The 19,843-nt window shown below is 46.2% G+C and overlaps 1 protein-coding gene across 8 annotated transcripts in view; it reads left to right on the top strand.

Moving 5' to 3' along the window:
* Positions 1–1,401: 1,401 nt before the first annotated feature.
* The window catches only part of ST6GALNAC1 (ST6 N-acetylgalactosaminide alpha-2,6-sialyltransferase 1), a 29,899-nt gene continuing 11,457 nt past the window's right edge, over positions 1,402–19,843 (top strand). For 2 of the 8 annotated variants that reach the window (XM_074847466.1, XM_074847474.1), the window contains exon 1: positions 17,927–18,084. In XM_074847466.1, coding sequence (XP_074703567.1) covers positions 17,954–18,084 — 131 coding nt within the window. In that variant the 5' untranslated portion in view covers positions 17,927–17,953. Of the gene's footprint in view, positions 1,505–1,542; positions 1,653–9,735; positions 9,890–9,995; positions 10,097–10,924; positions 11,128–15,350; positions 15,479–17,926; positions 18,085–19,843 lie in introns of those variants that run through there. The other 6 variants (XM_074847468.1, XM_074847469.1, XM_074847472.1 and 3 more) reach the window with 6 other exon arrangements.

Below are 19,843 nucleotides of genomic sequence, written 5' to 3'. Positions count from 1 at the left end.
GGGAAAAGGAGTCTCATGATGTGAAACATCATGCTAGCTTGCTGTGTCCCTAGGTCACAATTTCCTTTGTCAAGCTGTGAAAAGAGAGAAATGTAGAAAATTTGTATATGGGACTTCTCTGTAGTTCAAAACTGAAAGCAGGATCTTTTCCAAAGCTCTTCTTGAAAGCAAGCAAAGGAGAGTTAAAGTTTAGTTGATTTTTAGTCTTTGTCTTGTACACTTTACAGTTTATTTCCAAAATATTTTTATATTTCTTCTTTTACATTTGGGCCTTCCTTCTCTGAATAGGAACATTTGTGGGAAAAAAAATATTCCTCAAACTCCTCAGCTTTACAGTATGCCAGCAAAGATAAAGCTGAGTAAGGCAGAGCATCTGGCATTAAACCTGTCCTGCCCATGTCAACTCTGAGCAGTGTCACCAAAATGTTAAGATGCTGTTGATGACAGAACAGTCGTAAAGATCTGTCATTTACTAGGCCCAAATTTAAGAAAGAAATGAAGCGAAGTAAAAAAGCCTCTGCCCGAGACATGAGACAAAGGGATGTCTAGATGTAAAACCCGTGGGTTTTAAATGGAACGTTTTCTCTGTGTGCAGCTTCCAGGCTGTAATAAAGAGGAGCCCACTGGACACGTCTCTGTGCGCCTGTGCTCGGCAGTGGGGAGGTGGCATTCGGAGACCGCCTTCAAAGCCACGGGCTGCCGCCGGGACCTGCAGCGATGGAGTACATCCCAACTTGGCCGGCCAGCTTCTAATTTCCTTTTCCTTCTGGGCTCATCAATATTTATACAGGAAATTTCACCAGTTGCTATGGCAGGATCTCCGCTTCTGGCTATTGTCCTTTAAATAACACCGGCTGCTTTTCCTCAGCCTCATGCAGGGCTGTAGGGTATGAAGTGGCTGTATGAACACACCGCAGGTCGTGGGGCAGGTGAAACACCGTGAGGGCCCTTGGGGAGACATTTCTCCCCTTTGACAAGCTCTGGGGCCACAAACACGGGCGGGAAGATCCGGAGTTGGCGCTGAGGGGCCTGTCACGGCCCTACATAACATGGAGGCCTGGTCTGCTGTGAGCCCCGGCCTCGGTGATGTCTGGCCGCCCCGGGACAGCTCCTGCCCACGGCTGTCACAGATACTTCAGGAAGGTGGCCGGGGCACTAGGGGACCCCAGTCCCGGCGCGACAGGTCCCCATGGCTGCGAGGGCCGCGGCCCTGGTGGAGCCTGGGCAGGGCCCAGCGAGGGGGCCCGCTGCTATAGCAACCAGCGCCGGGCCTCTCGCCATTGGACACACATGTCCCCACTCGGCACCCGTACGGCAACGCGGAATGGGATTGGTTTGTCTGTAACCGGCCGCCGTAACCCGCTACGGCAGAGGCGGGGCAGCCCGGGCCCGCGTCCCGGTGCGCATGCGCGGGCCTCGCGCACTGCGAGTGACGGATCCTAGCGCCTGCCTGTGGCGGGGCCGAGCGCGCGTGCGCGGGGCGGAGCCGCTCCTCACCCCTCCCGTAAGATGGCGGCGGTCGCAGCCGGGCCTGAGGGCGGCTGTCGGCGGGGCGCGGCCGGAGCGGGCCCGGCCGAGGGGCTGAGGCCTGACTTATCGGGGGGCGGTGTGTGTCTGTGCGGGAGCGCCCCTGGCCGCTCGGTGCCTGTGAGGTGGGCTGCCCTGTGCGGGAGCGGGGGGGGTTAGACCTTACCTGCCACCCCTGCACCAGCCGACAGGCAGCACGCCGGGCACCGGCTGTCTGAGGCATCCGGATGAGCCCGCGTGTGCTCTGACAGTTTTCACCGGGTGTTTAGCCTGACCCAAAGTCCACTGAAGTTGTCAGGACGTTAGTTTCAGTGGGTTTGGAGTGGAAATGCAGTGAGATAAGTCGAGGTGACCATGGTTTAAGCATAAGTAAGTCCATGTTCGGTGATGATCTTGGGATCTGCCTGTGCTGGCACCTTGGGAAATGAATCTTCTGTCCCTCTAAAAGTGCCCAAAGCAATGTGAAGGGTGTGCTGCTGCCCTCATTGGCATGCTTGGCAAGAACAGTTCATCCTAGATCTTCGCCAGATATTTTGTAGCAACGTTTTTTCAGTTGCTCTTATTTGTGTTCCTGACATCCCACTAAGCATGCTTTTGTGTAATCTAATGTGACTCTATCCTGCAGATAAGGAGTAGGTTGTGTTGTCTTGATGTAATCTTGGGTAGATCAGAGAATGAGAGTGTTTTATTCTGCATCCTCAGTGTTCTTGGGTGTGGTTCTTATTTCTGATTCAAGCTCAGGCAGTCTTTGAGCACCAAATGAAATCCAGGTTTAAAAAAATTCTGGAATTATTTAATTAAGGATTTAGTAGGTGGGGCAGGTGAAGGCAGGAGGAGGAGAAAGTGAACAGAATTCCTCTCCCCCCATCCCCGGCTCTGTAGGCAGCTTTGCTAGGGATTTCTGGAGACCTTTTACAGATCATTTAAATAAGCTTTTTTGCATAGATTGCCCCTGGAATTGGTACACCTTGCACTTCATGATGTGATAGCATCTGCTTTACACTCTAGAGCTGGGGTAAGTTACGTAAATTGGGCTCAGCCCAGTGCATGAGCAGTGTAGACAAAGTGGATGGCTGTGCCAATAGCGTGAGGAATTGTGCCAGTGAACTTGTCAAGTGTATCTGATTGTGAAGAGGTGGGTTTCCACTGCCCTTTCCTTTGAAGGAAATGGTAATAGTTATAGATAGGAAAGAGTGTGGCCCCATACCCACCATAAACACCTACAAGGTTATTTTCCATCTTATGTTGCCTTCAGCGCTGTTCAGGGGAGCTACAGGATTTTTTGTAAACTATGTCAAATATTTTCAGTAAATTCCTCAGGGCATTCCTCATAGTGAATCAAAGGCAAAAGTCCTCATTAATATCCACCAGAGGAGAACAAGTAGGAGTTTCCAGACCAGCTTTGGAGTTATCATAAGACTTAAAAAAACCCCACTCCTTCCTGCTCCCCCACCCCAGTCCCTCGTGTCTCTTAATCACTGTATCCAGGCTACACGCATTTGACAGGGAATTAAATACCCAGTCTCTGAATTTATAATAGACTGGGTTTATTCCCCTAAGAATGGTGGGACAAAGTTTAAAAATCATGTTGTAGATAACAATCCATTTTAAAGAATATAATTTCCTGTTAGAAGTGCAATAACTAGTCCTGAAACTTGCAGTAACTGGTGACTATAGGGAATTTGTGTAGTAATCAAGCAGTGAATGTGTGGCTTAAGCATCTCCTGCTTTAAGAAGGCAGCTTCACCTTTATTACCACCCACACTTTTGTTGGTGAATCACATTTTGATATAAGGACTTTATAAAAAGTGCCAAAGAGACATATCTCTATAGACCCCTTGATATTGTAGCCTTTTCTACCTGTGTTTCTCTGGAAGTTGTCTGATCTCAGAGGTGGTGGGAAATGTGCAGTGGTGTCTGCTACCTTCTGTTTGTGGCAAGTGCATGGTACTTTGTTCTAGTCTTCTTTCTCCATAATATGACTAAAGCTTTTCTCACAAAGGTGAGTTTTTATAGGGATTTTGACATGTTCCAGGAATGTGATCTTTCTTGTGAGTCCTCTCTAAACGTCAAGTGAAGCAGCAGAGATTCTGATCTGTGAGTACTGAGTGTTCAGACTGAGTTACGGAAGCAGCACTAGATGGTAGGAATTCATAAAGATAAGCTCAGGAGGTGGGGATGGAGTGCTAGTACCAGCGTTTTGAACCTGGCTTTCTACTTGGATGGGAACAGTAAAACATGGAAGTCCTTGTGATTATTTTTTTTTAAAACTTTGAATAGATGTATTGTGCATCAAACAGATCCAATCGCTGGATCCCAGCCAACAGCTCCAGAATAGCTGTGGGACACTCCTTTTTCCAAAGGGGAAAATCTCTTGTCTGAAATGCTTTCTTAATTCCCAAAGTAGGTCAGGAATGCAGTTGTTGAGATACGTATGTGTAGTGAGTCATGGGAATGCTGTGTGCTGCTTGCATTTGTTAACTGCTAAATTGCTTTGGGAACAATAAACTATCAAAGAGGAGGTATTACATAGTTTGTTTCATCTGCATTTGTCTCAAAGAAAGGGGATGATTGATCTTGTTTTCCATGAGAGGGTAGTGTCAAACCTACAGTTGGGATTGCAGCAATTTTCCAGTGTTAAGCCAAATTATTAGGAATGCTGCTATAGAAAGAGATGAAAGAGCCAACCACCATTGTCCTGGGGAATCCCAAGCAGTCCCAACACATCTCCAAAATTGGCAGTGTGAACTGGGCCGTGTGCGGCGGGGGAGGCTGTGTGCCTTCTCCTGTGGTCACATGTGGCCTCACTGTGGTGCGTCTGGCTGCAAAGTTGTTCCCAGTGGCTCAACCCACAGGTGAGGTATGATAAGCCCTTACCTCCACTGGGGTCCATTTTCCCTCCTCTGCAGTGGTTAAGAGATGGCAGCCCTGGTGCAAGGGAAGGTAACACTTGGGTAATTTGCTGCTGGCAGAGCTGCCTGGCAGTAGAAAATGTGGTTGTTTTTGGAGCTGTTTTTTTACCACTCTCCTGAAATGGCTCACACGTTCTTACCCAAGGCTAATGTACATACAGCTCTAAAGTGCTCACAATTGGAAGAAAGTTTTTATACTGCATATTCTGTAGATAATTGTAGGTAAATGCGAGGTGGTAGGAGAGGAAAAGCGAGCACCATTTACCCACTGGATGGTGCTGTTGTTTTATGCAAACAGCAGAGGGGTCCTGCATAGCTCCGGCTGAAGACTTCAAGCACTGTTTTGTTTCAGAGAGAATTAAGAAGGATTTGCACAGCCCTTTTCTCCTCAGCCAGTCTCTCACAAATCCTGCGTGTTGTGATCCGCCGGTTATCCAGCATTCCTGAGACTGGCTAAACTTAGCTAATGACTATGAATGGGAAAACACGTATTTTCTGAGCAATTCCTCCCAATCAGGACCAGAATTTTTCTAAAAAATCTCATTTAAAACTTCCCTCAGTCCCTCAACCCCCAAGAGTTTGTTTCACCTGCAGGATGAGTATCTGTGGGATCAGCTAGGAGTTACTGGAGGAAATGCTTGTTTTCAGAGTCTGTGGTTATACTTCACTGGGGGGAAAGAGAAGACACATTCCTCTGATGAAACCACCTTTCCAGAGGCCAGGACTTGAGTTTGAATGTTGTTTGCCTGCTGTAGCATCAGATAGGAGCTGAAATAGGTATTTGTGACTTACGTGACATTATTCTAATGTCCTTGTAACTTTTTATTGTGTTGTTTTATAACTCTCTCTTAAAGATATAACTGTGATCCTTACAAAGGAGAGGATTTTGTGGATCATTGCCTCTTTAATTTGTCTTCCTTGTCAACACTGTTACAGCTTTTTATTGGAAAGGAAACAAAGAATAGTAGCCCGGGTGGTGTAAGAAATTGTTTCGCAAGCTCTGCCTATGACTCAGTAGTTGGAATTCTGCTACTGTTAATTGATGGAAGTAGAAATTAACTCAAGATGCTGGTTTTAAAGAAATGGAAGGGTGGGAAAGGAAATGGTGAAAGTGTTTAGTTTGTAGTGATTCAAGGTGGCTGCATTGGTTCAGTAACTCTTCTGAAAGGTGATAGTTTGAATTTTTAGTGCCTTCCAGCATCAGAGGACTGGTCGTCAGCTGCTTCCAGTTTCCAGATACCCCGAATTCTGGTAGCAGAGGAGAACTTTGCAGAGAAAACTGCTGGCAGTAGCTGTTTCTAGCAACCATTGCTAGTCTGTGGAGTCCAGGTAGAAACCCGCTGTGTGATGGCACTGGTTCAGCGCAGGGCGTTGTGTTCTGTCTCCCTGGCAAGGCTTTCGCTGGTACCCGTGTTCCTGCAGCGGTCGTGTCTGAGGTAATCGAGAGCTGGTCTGGTGGGAGGCATGTGTGGGTGTCACTGACCAGTGTCTAGAGACTGACTGGCAAATCTGGGGGGAAAGCAGAGCTCAGAAAAGAGAGTATCTTATTTTGGGGATGCCAGTGGTTCATACGTGAAGCAAGTCCTGACTCCAGATGAATAACAGCATCAGATTCATGCCTTAATTTCTCATTTTATTGTAAGCTGTTTGGGCTCACAGTAGTGATTCCCCAGCACAGGATCTTTCTAATCCCTCCTGTCACCCTCAATTCCCTTTAGCTGCCACTCCATTTGTGTGCAGTGTGTCCTTTCATGCCAGCAAGGACCATTTAAAAATCCAGCTGTTTCCTTTTGGAGGAGAAATATTATAGCCCAGAAGCTAATGAAGGTGACTGTGACCTATGGAGGGAAGAGGGACTTGCTGAAAATGTGACTGGATGGATAAAACAGGACTGCCTGGGGAAACAGATTTGCCGGGAGGTGGAATGACTGACTGCCTAGCCTCATCCAAGCATCTGACATTTGTACTCAGAGCTCTGTCTTTTGCAAAATGGAGGAGTTAAGAGTTTCTGGATACCTCTAAGATGTGGTCTATGTGTGGTCAGAATGACCGGGAGAGAGACACACACCTGATCTCTGAACTTTCTGTTTGTTTTGGCTTTTTGTTAAAAGATCTCTGTGTGTGTTTATGCACTTCAGTTTTGATTGACCTGGGTAGATGTTGTCTGTTCCTCTTCCATGGTGTTTGTTTTGTTTGTTTTTCCACTGTAGTGTGAAGCTATTGGATGAGTTACACAGGGTGTTACCTGGATATTAGCAATAGAAAGATCAGTTGAAACCGGATGAAGAAAATAGAAAACCCAGCTTTTCTCTGTATAGACTATGCTGAAATTTTCACACCCACACACTTACATCAACTTTGTAGCGGTGAAGTTTGACTTTTGGCATGAGCAAAAAGGCTTCTATTTCAGGCAGCGCTGCGTCAAAATTGTAGGTTGGGTATCGCCAATTCTTTCTCCTCTGTGGGCTGTGTTTCTTTGTCCTGCAATAAAGGATTCCTGTGTCTCATCCGCTGTCCTTGCGGCAGGATAGAGCTGTGTGACCTTAGTCAAGAAGGGGAGTACCACCATGTATGAACCCAGCAGCCTTGAGATAGGAGCAGAAGCATTCTGAAAACTTGTTTTTAGGGGAGGGTTATCTTCCAGCTATTTTCAAGCTGCCCGTTAACACCCAGGAGTGTTGGGTCTCAGTTCTTTACTTTTGTGTGTAGGCCATGACAGTTTCAACATCACTACAATTGCACTGTTAAATTGACAGGGCTGTGAGTGGGTTGAGGAGATGGTTTCCTAAAATGTCCCAAGGAAATTGCACACTGTCCTACACACCTTCTTTGTTTTTTAAAAACTGCCGTCAGCACAGTTGAGGTGGGAAGTTTTCTGTCTGGCTGTTTAACGTGTCATTTGGGCAACTGGAAGATCCAGCAGTCCTTTGTGCTGCCCCTGAGATCTGCGAGGGACTCTGGTCCCAAGCTTTCCTTTATCCCCTGTTCTCACAGATGAACATCGCCATCAGAGAGCAGAACTAGGGGAGAAAATCTGATGTTAATGTAACTGGGAATATAACTTATTGCAGCAGAGAGGAATTCCTGTGTGATACAAAGGCTTCAAAAGAAAACCCTGCACCAGTGGCTCTTGGAGCTGTGTGTTGATCTTGAGGAAATGACTCCTGGGAAGCTTTCACCGCTGAAATGTTCTGCCTGGGACACTGCAGTCATGGCTGTGAAGATCCTGCTAACTGTGGTGTTAGCAAGTGGTTTCCTGTTCTGAGAGCTGAGAACTTGTGCAGACAAAATTTGGGATGGTCCCTCTCCCCTTGCACTTTGCCGTCTGACCTGCAGCTCAGCAATCACCTCAGCAGAGATGCTGCAGGTTTATGAAAAGCCCCTTAAGCCGTGCTAGGCTGCTAGTGGAACTGCTCTGCTGCTGGTACTCGTGGGGAGGGTGTCTTTATCACTGCAGAGCTTCGGGTGTACAGGCAGAGATGATGGACCTGCACTCAGTACCTTTATACTGGTTTCCAGCAGAAGTGCTGCCTTGGGAGGCCCCTCCACTCCCAGGCTCCTTCCTGACAAAGGTCTGTCTTTGCAGCCGAGCGACGCTGCCTGTCCCATGGAGCTGCGGGAGCATCACCTGCTCTCTCTGGCTCCCACCATCCTTTTTGCCAGCTTCTCCTACAGCCATTTGTGGCAATGGTTTCTTAGTAAAGGGTGGATTATCCTTGTTTGTACATGGATATTCTGTACCCAGGAATGATCTGCATCATGCATGACAGTTTGTTAATATTTATACTGGCAAGCCCGTGCTGATGGTGTTGATGTTCCTGCTCACCTTCTGCCACAAGAGATAAAGTGGACACCTCTTGCTAAGCGTATCAAAAAATGGTGAGCTTTATCCTGCCCTCACCAGTCATAGCGGCTGACTCAGCTGAGAAAAAGTGGCTGTCTCAATGTCTGTGGGGGCACACACATGCAGACACTTGGGGTTAGGATCTAGGAGTCCAAGACTGATCCACCATGTTGTCCTAAGGTGGGAGAGCATGTGGAGGTGGTAGTGGCAGGGTTCTGTCCCCCCAACCTAGGGAGTCATCAGCACACGGTGGGATAGCAGAGCTGTGATCCGAGACCCCCTCATATAAACCTTCTCTCTCTAAACAAATCTACCAGAGGACAGGACAGTGCATTAGCTGCGTGCCTCGTGTTCTCAATTCTTTTCCTTCTTTATGAGCACAAAATATGACAAAACAGCCATGTGTACAGCTACTTTTGGAGAAAGGGGTGGCTGGGGTACTGAGAGTGTGCTCCTCCGGTGACATAGCTGACGGTGTTGACAGGTATGTTATGTAAAGTCATGTTTAGGTGCATGTAGGGAGGGATGGTGTAAGGATGGTCTGTAGTTTGCCAGTTCTGCTCATCTCCATGCATCAATTCCACTTGCTGATGCACAGATTTCACTTTGTTGAGACAAAGTTTGATCACCTGGACTCTGCTCTGAGTCAAACCAGGTTAATAAAACTGGTGACCAAGGGTTCGCAGGCATGAGTGTGACTCGATTTGGCCTGCAGGAAAACCCTGGCGATGTTGGTGACCACCAAGCCTGTCTTGATTTGGGGATTTCAGGTGCAGTTAGCAGAGCGTGGAGGTAGAACAGGTATCTGACCGAGCATATCTAACCAAGAGTCGCCAGCACAAGATCAGGCAGCCTTAAGATCCCATTTTTGTTGGCTTTCCAGACCGGTGGTGCACTTCAGACTTTGTAGTAGATAAACTTGCGCCTGGGGTGTGTGCAGCAAATGGCCTTTTTAGTGAAGCATGCACTATTTATTTATGCATAAATGGAACTGCAGTCTTCTGGTTTAAGTGAGGTTGTAAGGCCAGACCTTGTCCAGTGCTGATACGAAGAGAAGCGAGAGGCCGGCTGAATACAGCGCTCCACAGGGAACAGTAAACGACTGAAGGAACTGGCCTTCCAGAAAAACAGTCTTGCAATTCGGCTGCAATCCCTAGGCAATAAATTGTTTTACAGGATAACAGAGAACCCAAAGACTAACCACATGACAAGATGGGAGTTTTTTTTTTTTTTTCCTGGATAGATTAGATAGCAAACCATGTGAAATTCCACAAGTAAAATGCCACCTATTTATCTTGAAAGAGAAAGAGACAATGTGCGTTTTGTAGACGTGAGTTACGAGTGAAATAAAGCTAATTCTCAAATCAAATTGTATTTTAGGGAGGACCTGCACTTCCATCCATGAAACAATGTACTTATTTTAATGTGTTTGTGGGGCACTTGACATATCCAACTGTTTTTAATAGACTGACCTCCTGAACAACAGTGAAATACTTTGGCAATGGCAAAACAAATAGCCCATCTTGGCTGCCAGAGCATTGTGGCTTCAGCCATCTGGGTTCTGAGGAGATTGTGGTGGAGCCACCAGTATCTAGAAAACAAAAAGGTATCCATGTAACTCTGGACAAAAGCAGACTGTTGGCACCATTGTGGTTAAATTCTCATGTGATTAGCTGCCTTTTACTGCTCTGTCTCCTTTCTCTTTATTTCAGAAACCTTCTGTCTGGAAAAGTGTGGGGTGCTGTAGCATGGCTTCTCATATTCCTCTCAGCAATGACTGCATTTCAGTAGCAACTAAGGGAAACACAGTAAGGTAATTTGCAAGTTCTTTAGGGTAAATTGCATAAAGTTTATGAAACCAAGGGCTTGTTATTTGCTCTTGGATTCTCAGAGTGCTTTACTATATGGTTTCACAGAATAGCACACATAGTTAAACAACCAGAAGAGTAATTTTCCACAATCCTTATTTTTCTGTGGAGCTCTCAGTGTCCTCTGCTCTTGATTGTTTTGTGCATTTAGTCTTTAGGATGTTAATTATTCCAGTTAACTGGGCTTGTGTTTGCTTATGGTTACAGTATCAAGGGGTAAATATGAACTCAAACATTGACCAAGCTGAAAGGTGAGGTGGGGCAAAGGGGATGCCCTGGGTGACAGTCATTGGAGTATGACGCAGCGGTGTGAATTGCTTAGGGAGAGGGAGGAAAACCTTACGCGCTGAAAGGTGGACAAGCCCCAGCTGCCATCTCCTTAGAGACACAGGAGTGGTTTAGATACCACTGAAGCTTGGAGCTGCATGAGATGACCTTTCAAGATGTCTCTTCCAGCCTTTGTTGCTGTGACTCTGCAGTGTAACTCGTTCTAGATGAATGGGTAGTGTCTCAGTGAGTGCAAAATGCCCACTACAGAGAAGAGAGCTCTGAGGGCAGGCTAGTGGAGATTAGCACAAGGGCTGGACACCACCTGAATTTTATATCATCCTGTTAACAGCACAGCTTAGACGGTTCTTGTTGTAAGCCTGATCATTCTCATTTGGTAACTAAAAATGGGGACACAAGGCTTGAGATGCAAGCTGCAGAGCTAGGAACACACACACTCAGTGTATGTCCTCCCTGACTTCTCCATGCCATGCTTTTCACTACAGTGACACCCATCTTTAGGAAGTGCAGCTCATGGGAGGCGATGAATAATGTCCTTCCCGCAGCATTATTAGAAACAGACTGGCTGATCCTCTTGGCCCTGGCAGAGAATGTGCAACAGGAGTGTCCTTCTTGGAGATCTAAGGCCTGTGAAACAAACCCCAATTGAACAGATTCTAAGCAGCTCCCAAGGAACCAGGAGAGAAAGGTATGCCCTTCCTGAGCACAAGGATCTCACATTTCCACTACAGTAGCACAGTGTGCTGCTCTCCTGCGCAGCAATTACTGTGCCTGGGGGTTTCCCAGTATGAAGTTGATAGATGTTGCACAACTAGGGTGGCAAGGAATTACCTTCTCCCCATGGCTGGCAAAAGCCTCTGTCAAGTTAATAGGAGGAGGATGGAGATAAGTAGCATAGGACCCTCTAGGTATCTAAATAAAGCAGAAGAACTGTTAAATAGATGACAATAGACAAAAGAGAGAGAAGGGAAGAGAAACGTGGTTTCCAGCAGTAAAACCATCTTGCTTCACACAGGACCCTGTGGCTGTGCTACTCTTGCAACTAAAAATGTGACTGCACTTTTCTGATGCATCTGTCAGTCAGGAACAGAGAGGGGGGCACTTTCTTCCAGAGAAGAGGCCATGTTTTTCCAAGCGTAAGTCAGGGACACAATCATTTACACCACTCAAGAAGCAGGCTTGCATCTTGCATTCCTGTAACAGTTTTCACCCCAAAGGATGCCAAATGGCACATTTGTCCTGCCAGATGTCAAGATGGATGGGTTCGGATGTTAAGTCAGTGGGAAGAGTATGGGAAGGACCTTTAGCAAGAAATATTTCACTTCTGGCTCTAAAATTAGTAGACCCCCCCACAGATACGTTTCTATAATACATATCTGTGCAGGGCCTGATTTGTGCAGCTGGATGTGAAGTGTGGAGATAATATACCTGCATTTTTTGCCAGGGGTACAGAGAAGGATTTGAGCTTTGTGATTCTTGTGTTTCTCTCTCTGGAGCAGTGGAAAGTCCTGGAACGCTCCTACTCCTGGCAGCTGTCAGGGACAGGAGCTGGAGAGGCTGCTTTTGTGATGGGAGGCCAGCTAGCCATGAGTTTAATAAATTACCTCCTCACCTGTCTGCAGTACTGCCCTGTTCCTTGGGGGAACAGCTCTCTGAGAGATTCCGAGTCCAGCAACAGAACATTTTCTTCCTTTTCATCAATAGATTTTAAAGGGGGGGAAAAAAACCCACACCCCATATCAGCCCTGAAGTGGTGTCAGTTTTGTCTCTCTGTCTGTCAGCTCTCAGGTGAAGTGCTGGGCTTCCTGCTGGGATGGCACAGACAAAAGGCTGTTGAGGGAGGCATTTGGATAAAGGATCCCTGGTTCTTTCCAGCCTGTGCAACTCCAGCTGACGTTTCCAGCCATTGTTGCTTGGAGTGTATTTTTCTGGTTTTTGTTTTTTGTTTTTTTTTAATTCTCTCAAATGAAGTGGCTCATTAGTCTTCTCAGCTTTGTGTAGATGAGAAAATGCTGGGACCAGAGCCATTTCAGTGTTGCAGCTTAAGTGGGATGGGGTGAATGGTGAAGAGCTCAAGAAGCAGAAAAGCTGTGTGATGGAAGACTTGGTCTGCTTCACTTGATACGGAGAGGTTAACACCCACAGCTGTGGCCACAGGGAATGTGCTCAATAGCTGAGTAGTCATTGTGCTTGTAGAAAGAACTAAAACGAGTTCCAGTGACCAGAGGCTGTAATATGGCCAAATTCAGAGCACTTACACCCCATCTCCCAGTGATTGCTCCAGGCAAGGACTTTCCCTGGTGCGTGGGAGCTGGCTGGAGGAGCCTGCCTGTGGCCCATTACTGTGGGGGAGAGGGGCAAATATTCCAGCCTGGACCCATATCATCTGCTGTCACAACATAGATTCAAGGCAGTTTCTTTACTGGGGCATTAGCTGGGTGGGGCTGGATACCAACCAGACAAAACAACTCTAATAAAAAAACGACAAGTTTTGCCTACTCTGCTGTGTGGCCACTGAGGAGGCGCTTGCTAGTGTTCCACCATGAAAGCCGCTGTCTCTCCTGGGGCATTTCAGCCCTTGAAGAACACAGACCAGTTGGCTCACCAAGCGGTTCCCCACCTCCTGGTGCAGTTCTCTGAGGCTTTGCTCTGTGACAAAACTGTGGGTATTCTTGGAAGTGCAGCAGTAGGAGACGCAAGGGCTTTGCCTTGGTAAATGCTGTTGTCTCTGGTTGGTTGTTCAGTGGTTTTGCAAGGTTTGGTGCAGAAGGGAAGGGACTTGCTGGAAAATGGCCAGTGAGTGTGCAATTGAGGCAAGCTTTGAAGTTTTTGGGCCATCAGTTTTGTTGGGTGAAAGCAAGACAAATAACTGTGCAGAGTTTGTTCTTGTAATTTCTTCCCTCCCCTGGATTCCCACCCTGAAAGCATGTGCTTCTGAAGATGAGTACTGAACTGGGAGGGGAAAACAAGAACCTAATATTTCCAAGCCCAAGCCTTTGCTAGCTTAGGCTTTGCAAACCCCCAGGCATGACTACTGAGCAGTCGCATGCTGCAGGCAATGTAATTCTTTTTCTCTCCCAGTTATAACTCAGTTCTTTATCATCAGGTAATACTGTGAGCAGGTCCAAACACCCCCAGCTTCTTTAGCAGCTCCTTATTCCACAGGCTTCGAGTCAAGTACTGGGTTTGGTATGATGTGGACATCACTGAAAGACAAGTTTGTCCTACAGTGAAGCCTGATGAATTTGTAGAACAGCTCTGTTCTTAAAGCACATCTTGTGATGCCCTGTTCCCTTGATCAGCGCCATGGGAATGTGGAAAGCACAAAGGGCACAGGCAAGTAAATATGATTTGATACACAGCCCTCTGGAGAACATGCACACAGATAAATTATTGGCATAGTTGAGACTAGCCAATAGCCGACACCCAGAGCACACACAGTTCAAGACCTAATGGAGATAAAGTTTGCTTATGAAAAAAAAAAAAAAAAAACAACAGAATGGCAAATCTGCCTTTTATCTGTCCAGGATGTAGCTAAGGATGTAGTTAAGTGGATGTAGAATTAAATGGTCTGTTGGAGATGGAAAAGGGCTAACAGATAACCATCTTCGCTTGATGGTACAAGGTGCAGTTTGCTGAGTTTGCTTAAAAAAAAAAAAAGGTCTTGTTTTCAAGCACTAAAGAATAGAAGAACTTCTCGTGTGGGCATTAATGTTGGTAGCTGGACACACTGAACATGGAGCAGCAGTGCTGGGCTCGGAGTCTCTCCCCACGAGAGAAGCAGCATCTCCTGGGATTGCTGGTGGGACTGCCAGAGAAACATGCAAATCCTCTTGTTTGGAAAAGGAGACTGGCATCTGGCCTGTGGCCTTTGAGAGGCTGCCAGCCCCTGTGTTAGGTGCAGTCTTCGCTTATTATCTTCCTGCCTGTGGGCTGGGAGCCCTGTGTATCCCAGGAATTACAGTTACAGAGCTTTATAAGGGAGCAGCTCTGCTCTTGGCCTCAGTCTTCACCAGGCCATCCCTGAGGAGTTACAATACATCCCCATTTCCCAGTCTGACCTCACGTTTGAGCTAACCAGCCTGGCTGCCTGCGCTCTGACAGAATGATTTCAGCAGTAGGGGTGGAGGTTGGTGAAATAATATGAAAGCCAGTACTCTGATAGTTTGGGGTTTTTTTACGTTTTCTTTTCTTACACCAAGAAGGTGAAAAGCTGTGTGCTTTGCATAGCAGGCCTGCTTTTGACTAATGTTCTTGCCAGAGCTTTGGATATTCCCCCAAGCAGAGTCTTTCCTGAACGTAGAGTACTACAGACATGTTCTCCACAATTGCCAGTCCAGTTCCTTAAAAGCAAAGAAAGCTGTCTTTTTCTGGATGTAGGAATCTTGCTATCCCTTGTGGCTCTTGGTTTCACAGTCATGTTATATGGAGGAGGTTGAAGGAAAATGTTTGGTGCCTCCAGAATTTCCCTTTGGGACCCTATTAACAAAAAAAGCCTTGTAGACAAGCAGCTGCTTCCTGAAGGTGCATAGGGCTTGAAAGAGGAAGGCTAAAATGAAGCTGTCACTATGTATGCTGCATATCAGTGCTTCAGGACTGGTACTTGTTCCTGTAAGAATGTCCTGTTGGAGATCTTGTGGGCACAGAGTTGCCACTTGCCTGCTGCACACCCAGACCTGTAGCCCACCTCTCTAGAATTGCCTGGAGCTAACAAGGGCTGCCCAGGAATATGGCAGTACTTTGGCTGATCCCTTTCTCAGTGCCTGTAATTGTTCAGCAGATCTCCTTTGAGCAATAGTGACATGTTTTGCTGTAAGTGGAGGCAGGATTGTACCCTGGACTAACAACCTTCCCCGTGTTTCTTTCAAGGGCTTTTCAAATATGTGTTATTTTTTCATTTTTCTTTCCTAGGTCCTCTGATAACCCATGTCTTGCACTTAAATCCAGGAGAGTAACTTGTCAGGAAGTATGGATAATAAAGAAGTGCAGCTACTGCTGAGTCTTGCAGCTTTTTGCTGTGATGTGTGGAGGGGTACAAGGTAGGTGTGAAACCTGTTCACTGGCTTTCCTGTAACTTAAAGCAAACATCTTCAGTTCTCTGTGTATTCAGCAACAGTACGTGTGCTAGCTTCCGAGATTTGTGATATTGTCAACAAAAGCTTTTTTATATCTGAGCTTAATTTTTGATAAGAGCTATGCAAAAGCAGCCTGTGTCGTAAGAAGCAGTATGGCCATCTCCCCTTGGGACTGTCAGGGTTAATATTTAACAGCTCCCCATGAGTTAAAAGAGTCCTTTGCTGTAGCACGTAAAACTACATCTCTGCTAGAGGTAAGCATTTCTCTGGCTCTGGTGTTCATCTCTGCTAATCTTTCCCTCAGCTGGCAGGGAAATGTGTTCTGGACTGCCAAAGATCCATCTCCAGGCAGACCACTGATTTTCATGAAGAGGAGAGGATGAGATACGTATTGTGGAACTTGGAATGGGGTGAGATTGTCAGGTGCTACTTATCAATCAGAGGCAACATATCCCAGGTCTGAATATGCTCATGGCTCAAATGAAGTGTAGTGCAAACCCCTAGGCTTGTGGCAGGGATTCATTACCCCTGGAGCATTTTGTGTGCACGTGGCATTAGTGAAGCTTTGTTTTAACTGACACTGTTGATGAACAAAGCTTGGTTGTACTGTACAAAACCCAAATGACCAGGGTCCCACCAAGGGCAGTAGTGTAGAAGGTGGTCTGTCTGTCCATGATGGCGTGAGTCACAGATATGAGAAACTTGAGATTTATTTTGGTGTTATGTGGAATAAAAATTCAGATGAGCCCTTGAAATTAGATGATCCCCTGAAACCAACTGAATTTCAAGGGGCTGTACTGTGGGGGTCTCCAGGGTGATCTAGTTCTTTTAAATTCTTCAACTAGCCACAGACTCAAATCCATCCAGGTCCTATCTTAGGGGTGAACTGACATAGATATCATTTCATGGTCACTGAGTGATTCCCGTGAAATTGTTATAAGTAAATTCTCAAATTGATGTGAGACAGGGCCAATAAAAATTCCAATTGTTTATTTAGCAAGCGGCAACAAGCAAAACAGCGCTGGTGGCCGGGGAGTCCTTGCTCCACCAACGGCGCGCACCCACTTCCCGAGGGTCCGTCTTTTTTATATCCTCCGCCTTCCGGTATCGGGTCTCTCTGAGAGGCGTACTCTGCGTCTGCGCACTTTGCAGCTAAGGGGTCGCTCCATCTGGGTCTTCCTCGCGTCACCAATTCCTCGTATTTCCTGCTTTCCTGAGAGTGGCTCACAAAGCTTTTGTTTATATCTTACAGAGTACAGACACTTCCCCTTTGTCCTTCTCCGCTTTGTCCTTCTCCGCTTTGTCCTTCTTCCCTTCTCCCTCCTTTCAGTCTTTTGCACAATAGGAGTCCTTGCTTCAGCATTTCAACTTAGATAAGCACTTGCAGTCAGTTAGTCGTTATACAATGTAATAGTTAAGATTAAGCTTAGGTCTACATAGTTTATGGAATAACATGTCACGAGCTCCCAGTATCTTTAATGGAATTTGATCAACAAACAGTTTACTGTCTATCACAAAATGACGGGATGGTTCAAAAGCCAAAAGTAAAAGGTCGGTCCTAGTGTTGGTACTGGAAGCAGCTTGACTGCACAAAAAGGAGAGCAGCTGAAGAGTGTGTATCTATGCTGTCTGTACAAGCAGCTCAGAGCTGAAGTGGCAAACTCTGATTCAGGTTGGGACAGGCCTGTGTAACAAGTGTGTCAGCAGTATTGCAGTTAAATTGTGATGGAGTTGGCACCTTTCAGACAGTGAAATGCTGGATTGAAGTTTTTCCTGTTGCCCTAAGGGCAGGTCAACTTTATTAGAGAGGGAGGGGACTGTAGCCCTGTCCTCCAATGCTTTACTCAAGCACTAATCTGCCTTTAAACACAAACTCCTCTGTTCTGTGGTGAGTTTGCAAGGAGCCTGACTTACTTCAAAGCAATCACAAAGTAAAACGGATGTGTATCTAGCCATCAGCTTTTGGGGACAGGTATTGCTTCTGTATTGGAGCTACAGGCAATTACTGCATGAAGAAGAAAATAAAGATCTATTTATGGTTATGCCTAGAGCCCTTGGGCAGGTGGTGGTCTGAAAGCTAATTTCTTTGTAACTATGGCTACTCCCATAATTCACACAAATGTTCCCAGTGATACTTCCACCAGATTAGGGGTAAAGGGTTTCCTTCTTACACAGGACTGACCTCATTAAGGAAAATACAGGAAACTTCCATTGTTTGCAGTAAAAGGTGTTTCTTTCCCCACTGTGTGTTGCAATAAGCTTAGGGTGCAAAGCTGCTGTCTTGCCTGAGAAATGTTGGGAGAGAGGGTGTGCATGTTCCTGTAGGGAAATGCAGAGAGAAGACCAGCCCACTCATTCAACACACCTTTGGAAAGCACTGCCTAGCAAGCACCTTTGGGCAGCAGCAGCAGAGCCTCTGTCATTCTCAGGCATCTCACCATGTGGTTTTTCAGGAGAAGGCTTCCTAAAATTCCCAGAGCCTTCATTTGGCTCATTGTTTTAATACACTTTTGCATCTTCATTGCTAATTTCAGCTCCTTGTTTGACCTGTCGAAGACAAGGATTTACAGGTAAGAGACCTGCTTCCTTGTGATATGCACTGTCTGGGTAGAGTGCTTGTGCTCACTTTCTCTCTCTCTGTCTCTGTCTTTTTACCCTGAAACTTGCACTTCTGATCTGAGTTAGATGAGCACTTTGCTTTAGCAGACCACATTGTGTACAAGCAGAGCATGGTGTTGGAAGATCCACAGTCAAAAGCTTCTGCTGGATCATTAGTTTCCAGTGTTTCCTTGTGTAGCTGTTTAAGAAAGCAGATTTTGCTTTACTAATACTACCTGTTTTCATACTTGAGCACTACATAGTATTTGCTTTTCCTGGTGGCTCCCAGAAGGACCTCATTCAGCTCTAGTCCAGATTGCATTGCTGGGCACTGAATTTGGTGAGATACCTTCGAATTTATAGCAAGTTCCACATCTGATTCCTAATACAAATACACCGCATACTGGGAGAGCAATGTCATGCAGACATGATCAATATATGTATTATTTTTTATATAAATGGTCAAGTAAATCCTACAGGAATGGGTATGGAGGGAATTGCAGTGTAGACTGCAGTAAAATGTCTCCAGCATCGTTGGCAGGAAGCACCATTCCTTGCATGAGCACAGCAGATACCTGAGCCTTTCCTACTACAAGTATGGCTCGCTTAGTGTTGGTGCCCTGTGCGGTGTAGAGGAAGCACCACTCCCCAGCCTCCCCACCAGCCCTCATATGGTCCCAGCTCTCCCAGTGAGCTCCTCTGGCTCGTCTCGGTGGGGTTAGTTTCCAGCTGGACCTCTCAGGACTGATGCCTTGGGGGCAGGCAGGAGAGGTAAGGCTGGGAGCACCTGCATCTCTTCTGGAGGTGGCATGAGTTTAGCTCAGATCCAGTGACTTGAGACCACACCTTGAGGACAGCTGTCAATTTGGAGAGGTTGGAATCTGCACAAGGGAGGCAGGGGGAAGGACAGAAGGAGGAGGTGTAGAAAAGTGAAGTGAGTTTTTCCTTGATCACAGAGCCCATCAGTGGCAGAGCTGGGACAACAACTGACTCTCCATGCCCAGTTGCTTCAAACCATTTCATTCTGCTGTAGTTTCAGATAATGGAAATGTCCGTATTTTTGCAACTTAAGTAAAACACATGAGCTGTATGTGGTTATCTGTGTGTCAGTTCTATTTCCGTACCTTTATATGTAACGTAAAATACACAAAGCAGCGTTTTCATGGCTTTATCCTCTATTTGTCCTAGGGCTTTGTAAATGGAGAGGAAAATGACAGTAAATGTCATTGAGCTTCTGCAGTTGTTTGCCAGCTGGACTCTAGAGCCTGAAATTTGATGAGCTGCTTTGACCATTTGTCTGGATTTAAAAAGCTGGTCAGGAGAGCAGGGTCCTGTGTAGGCACAAGTGCCTGGCTGTGTGGGTCTGACTGCAGGGAGCAAAGTTTTGAATGTGAAGGGCCCTCGGTTTTACATTTTGGTCCCTGTATGTTTGGCACAATATTTGAAATTAAAGTGTAATAGAGCTGGGATGGAATCTGTGTCCTGCAAGATACCACCTATGGAAAGTCTGGGGTGGGGGTTGGTTTGTCATACTGCCCTGTTTCATTTGTTCTCAGCACTTTAATTTCAAAATCTTAAATCTTAAAATCTTTAAAATCTTAAAAATACAACAGAAAATCATTCAGGGATTTAAGATCTTCCTGAGCTACCTTACTAAATTTCTCTTTTCTTAGAGTGTATATATAAAATCTTTCCTCTTATTAGGCAGTAAACGGTAACACGAGTTTATAC

Source organism: Strix aluco, chromosome 21 (assembly GCF_031877795.1).
Source record: "Strix aluco isolate bStrAlu1 chromosome 21, bStrAlu1.hap1, whole genome shotgun sequence".
Taxonomy (NCBI): domain Eukaryota; kingdom Metazoa; phylum Chordata; class Aves; order Strigiformes; family Strigidae; genus Strix; species Strix aluco.
This window is presented reverse-complemented; position numbering and strand designations above follow the sequence as displayed.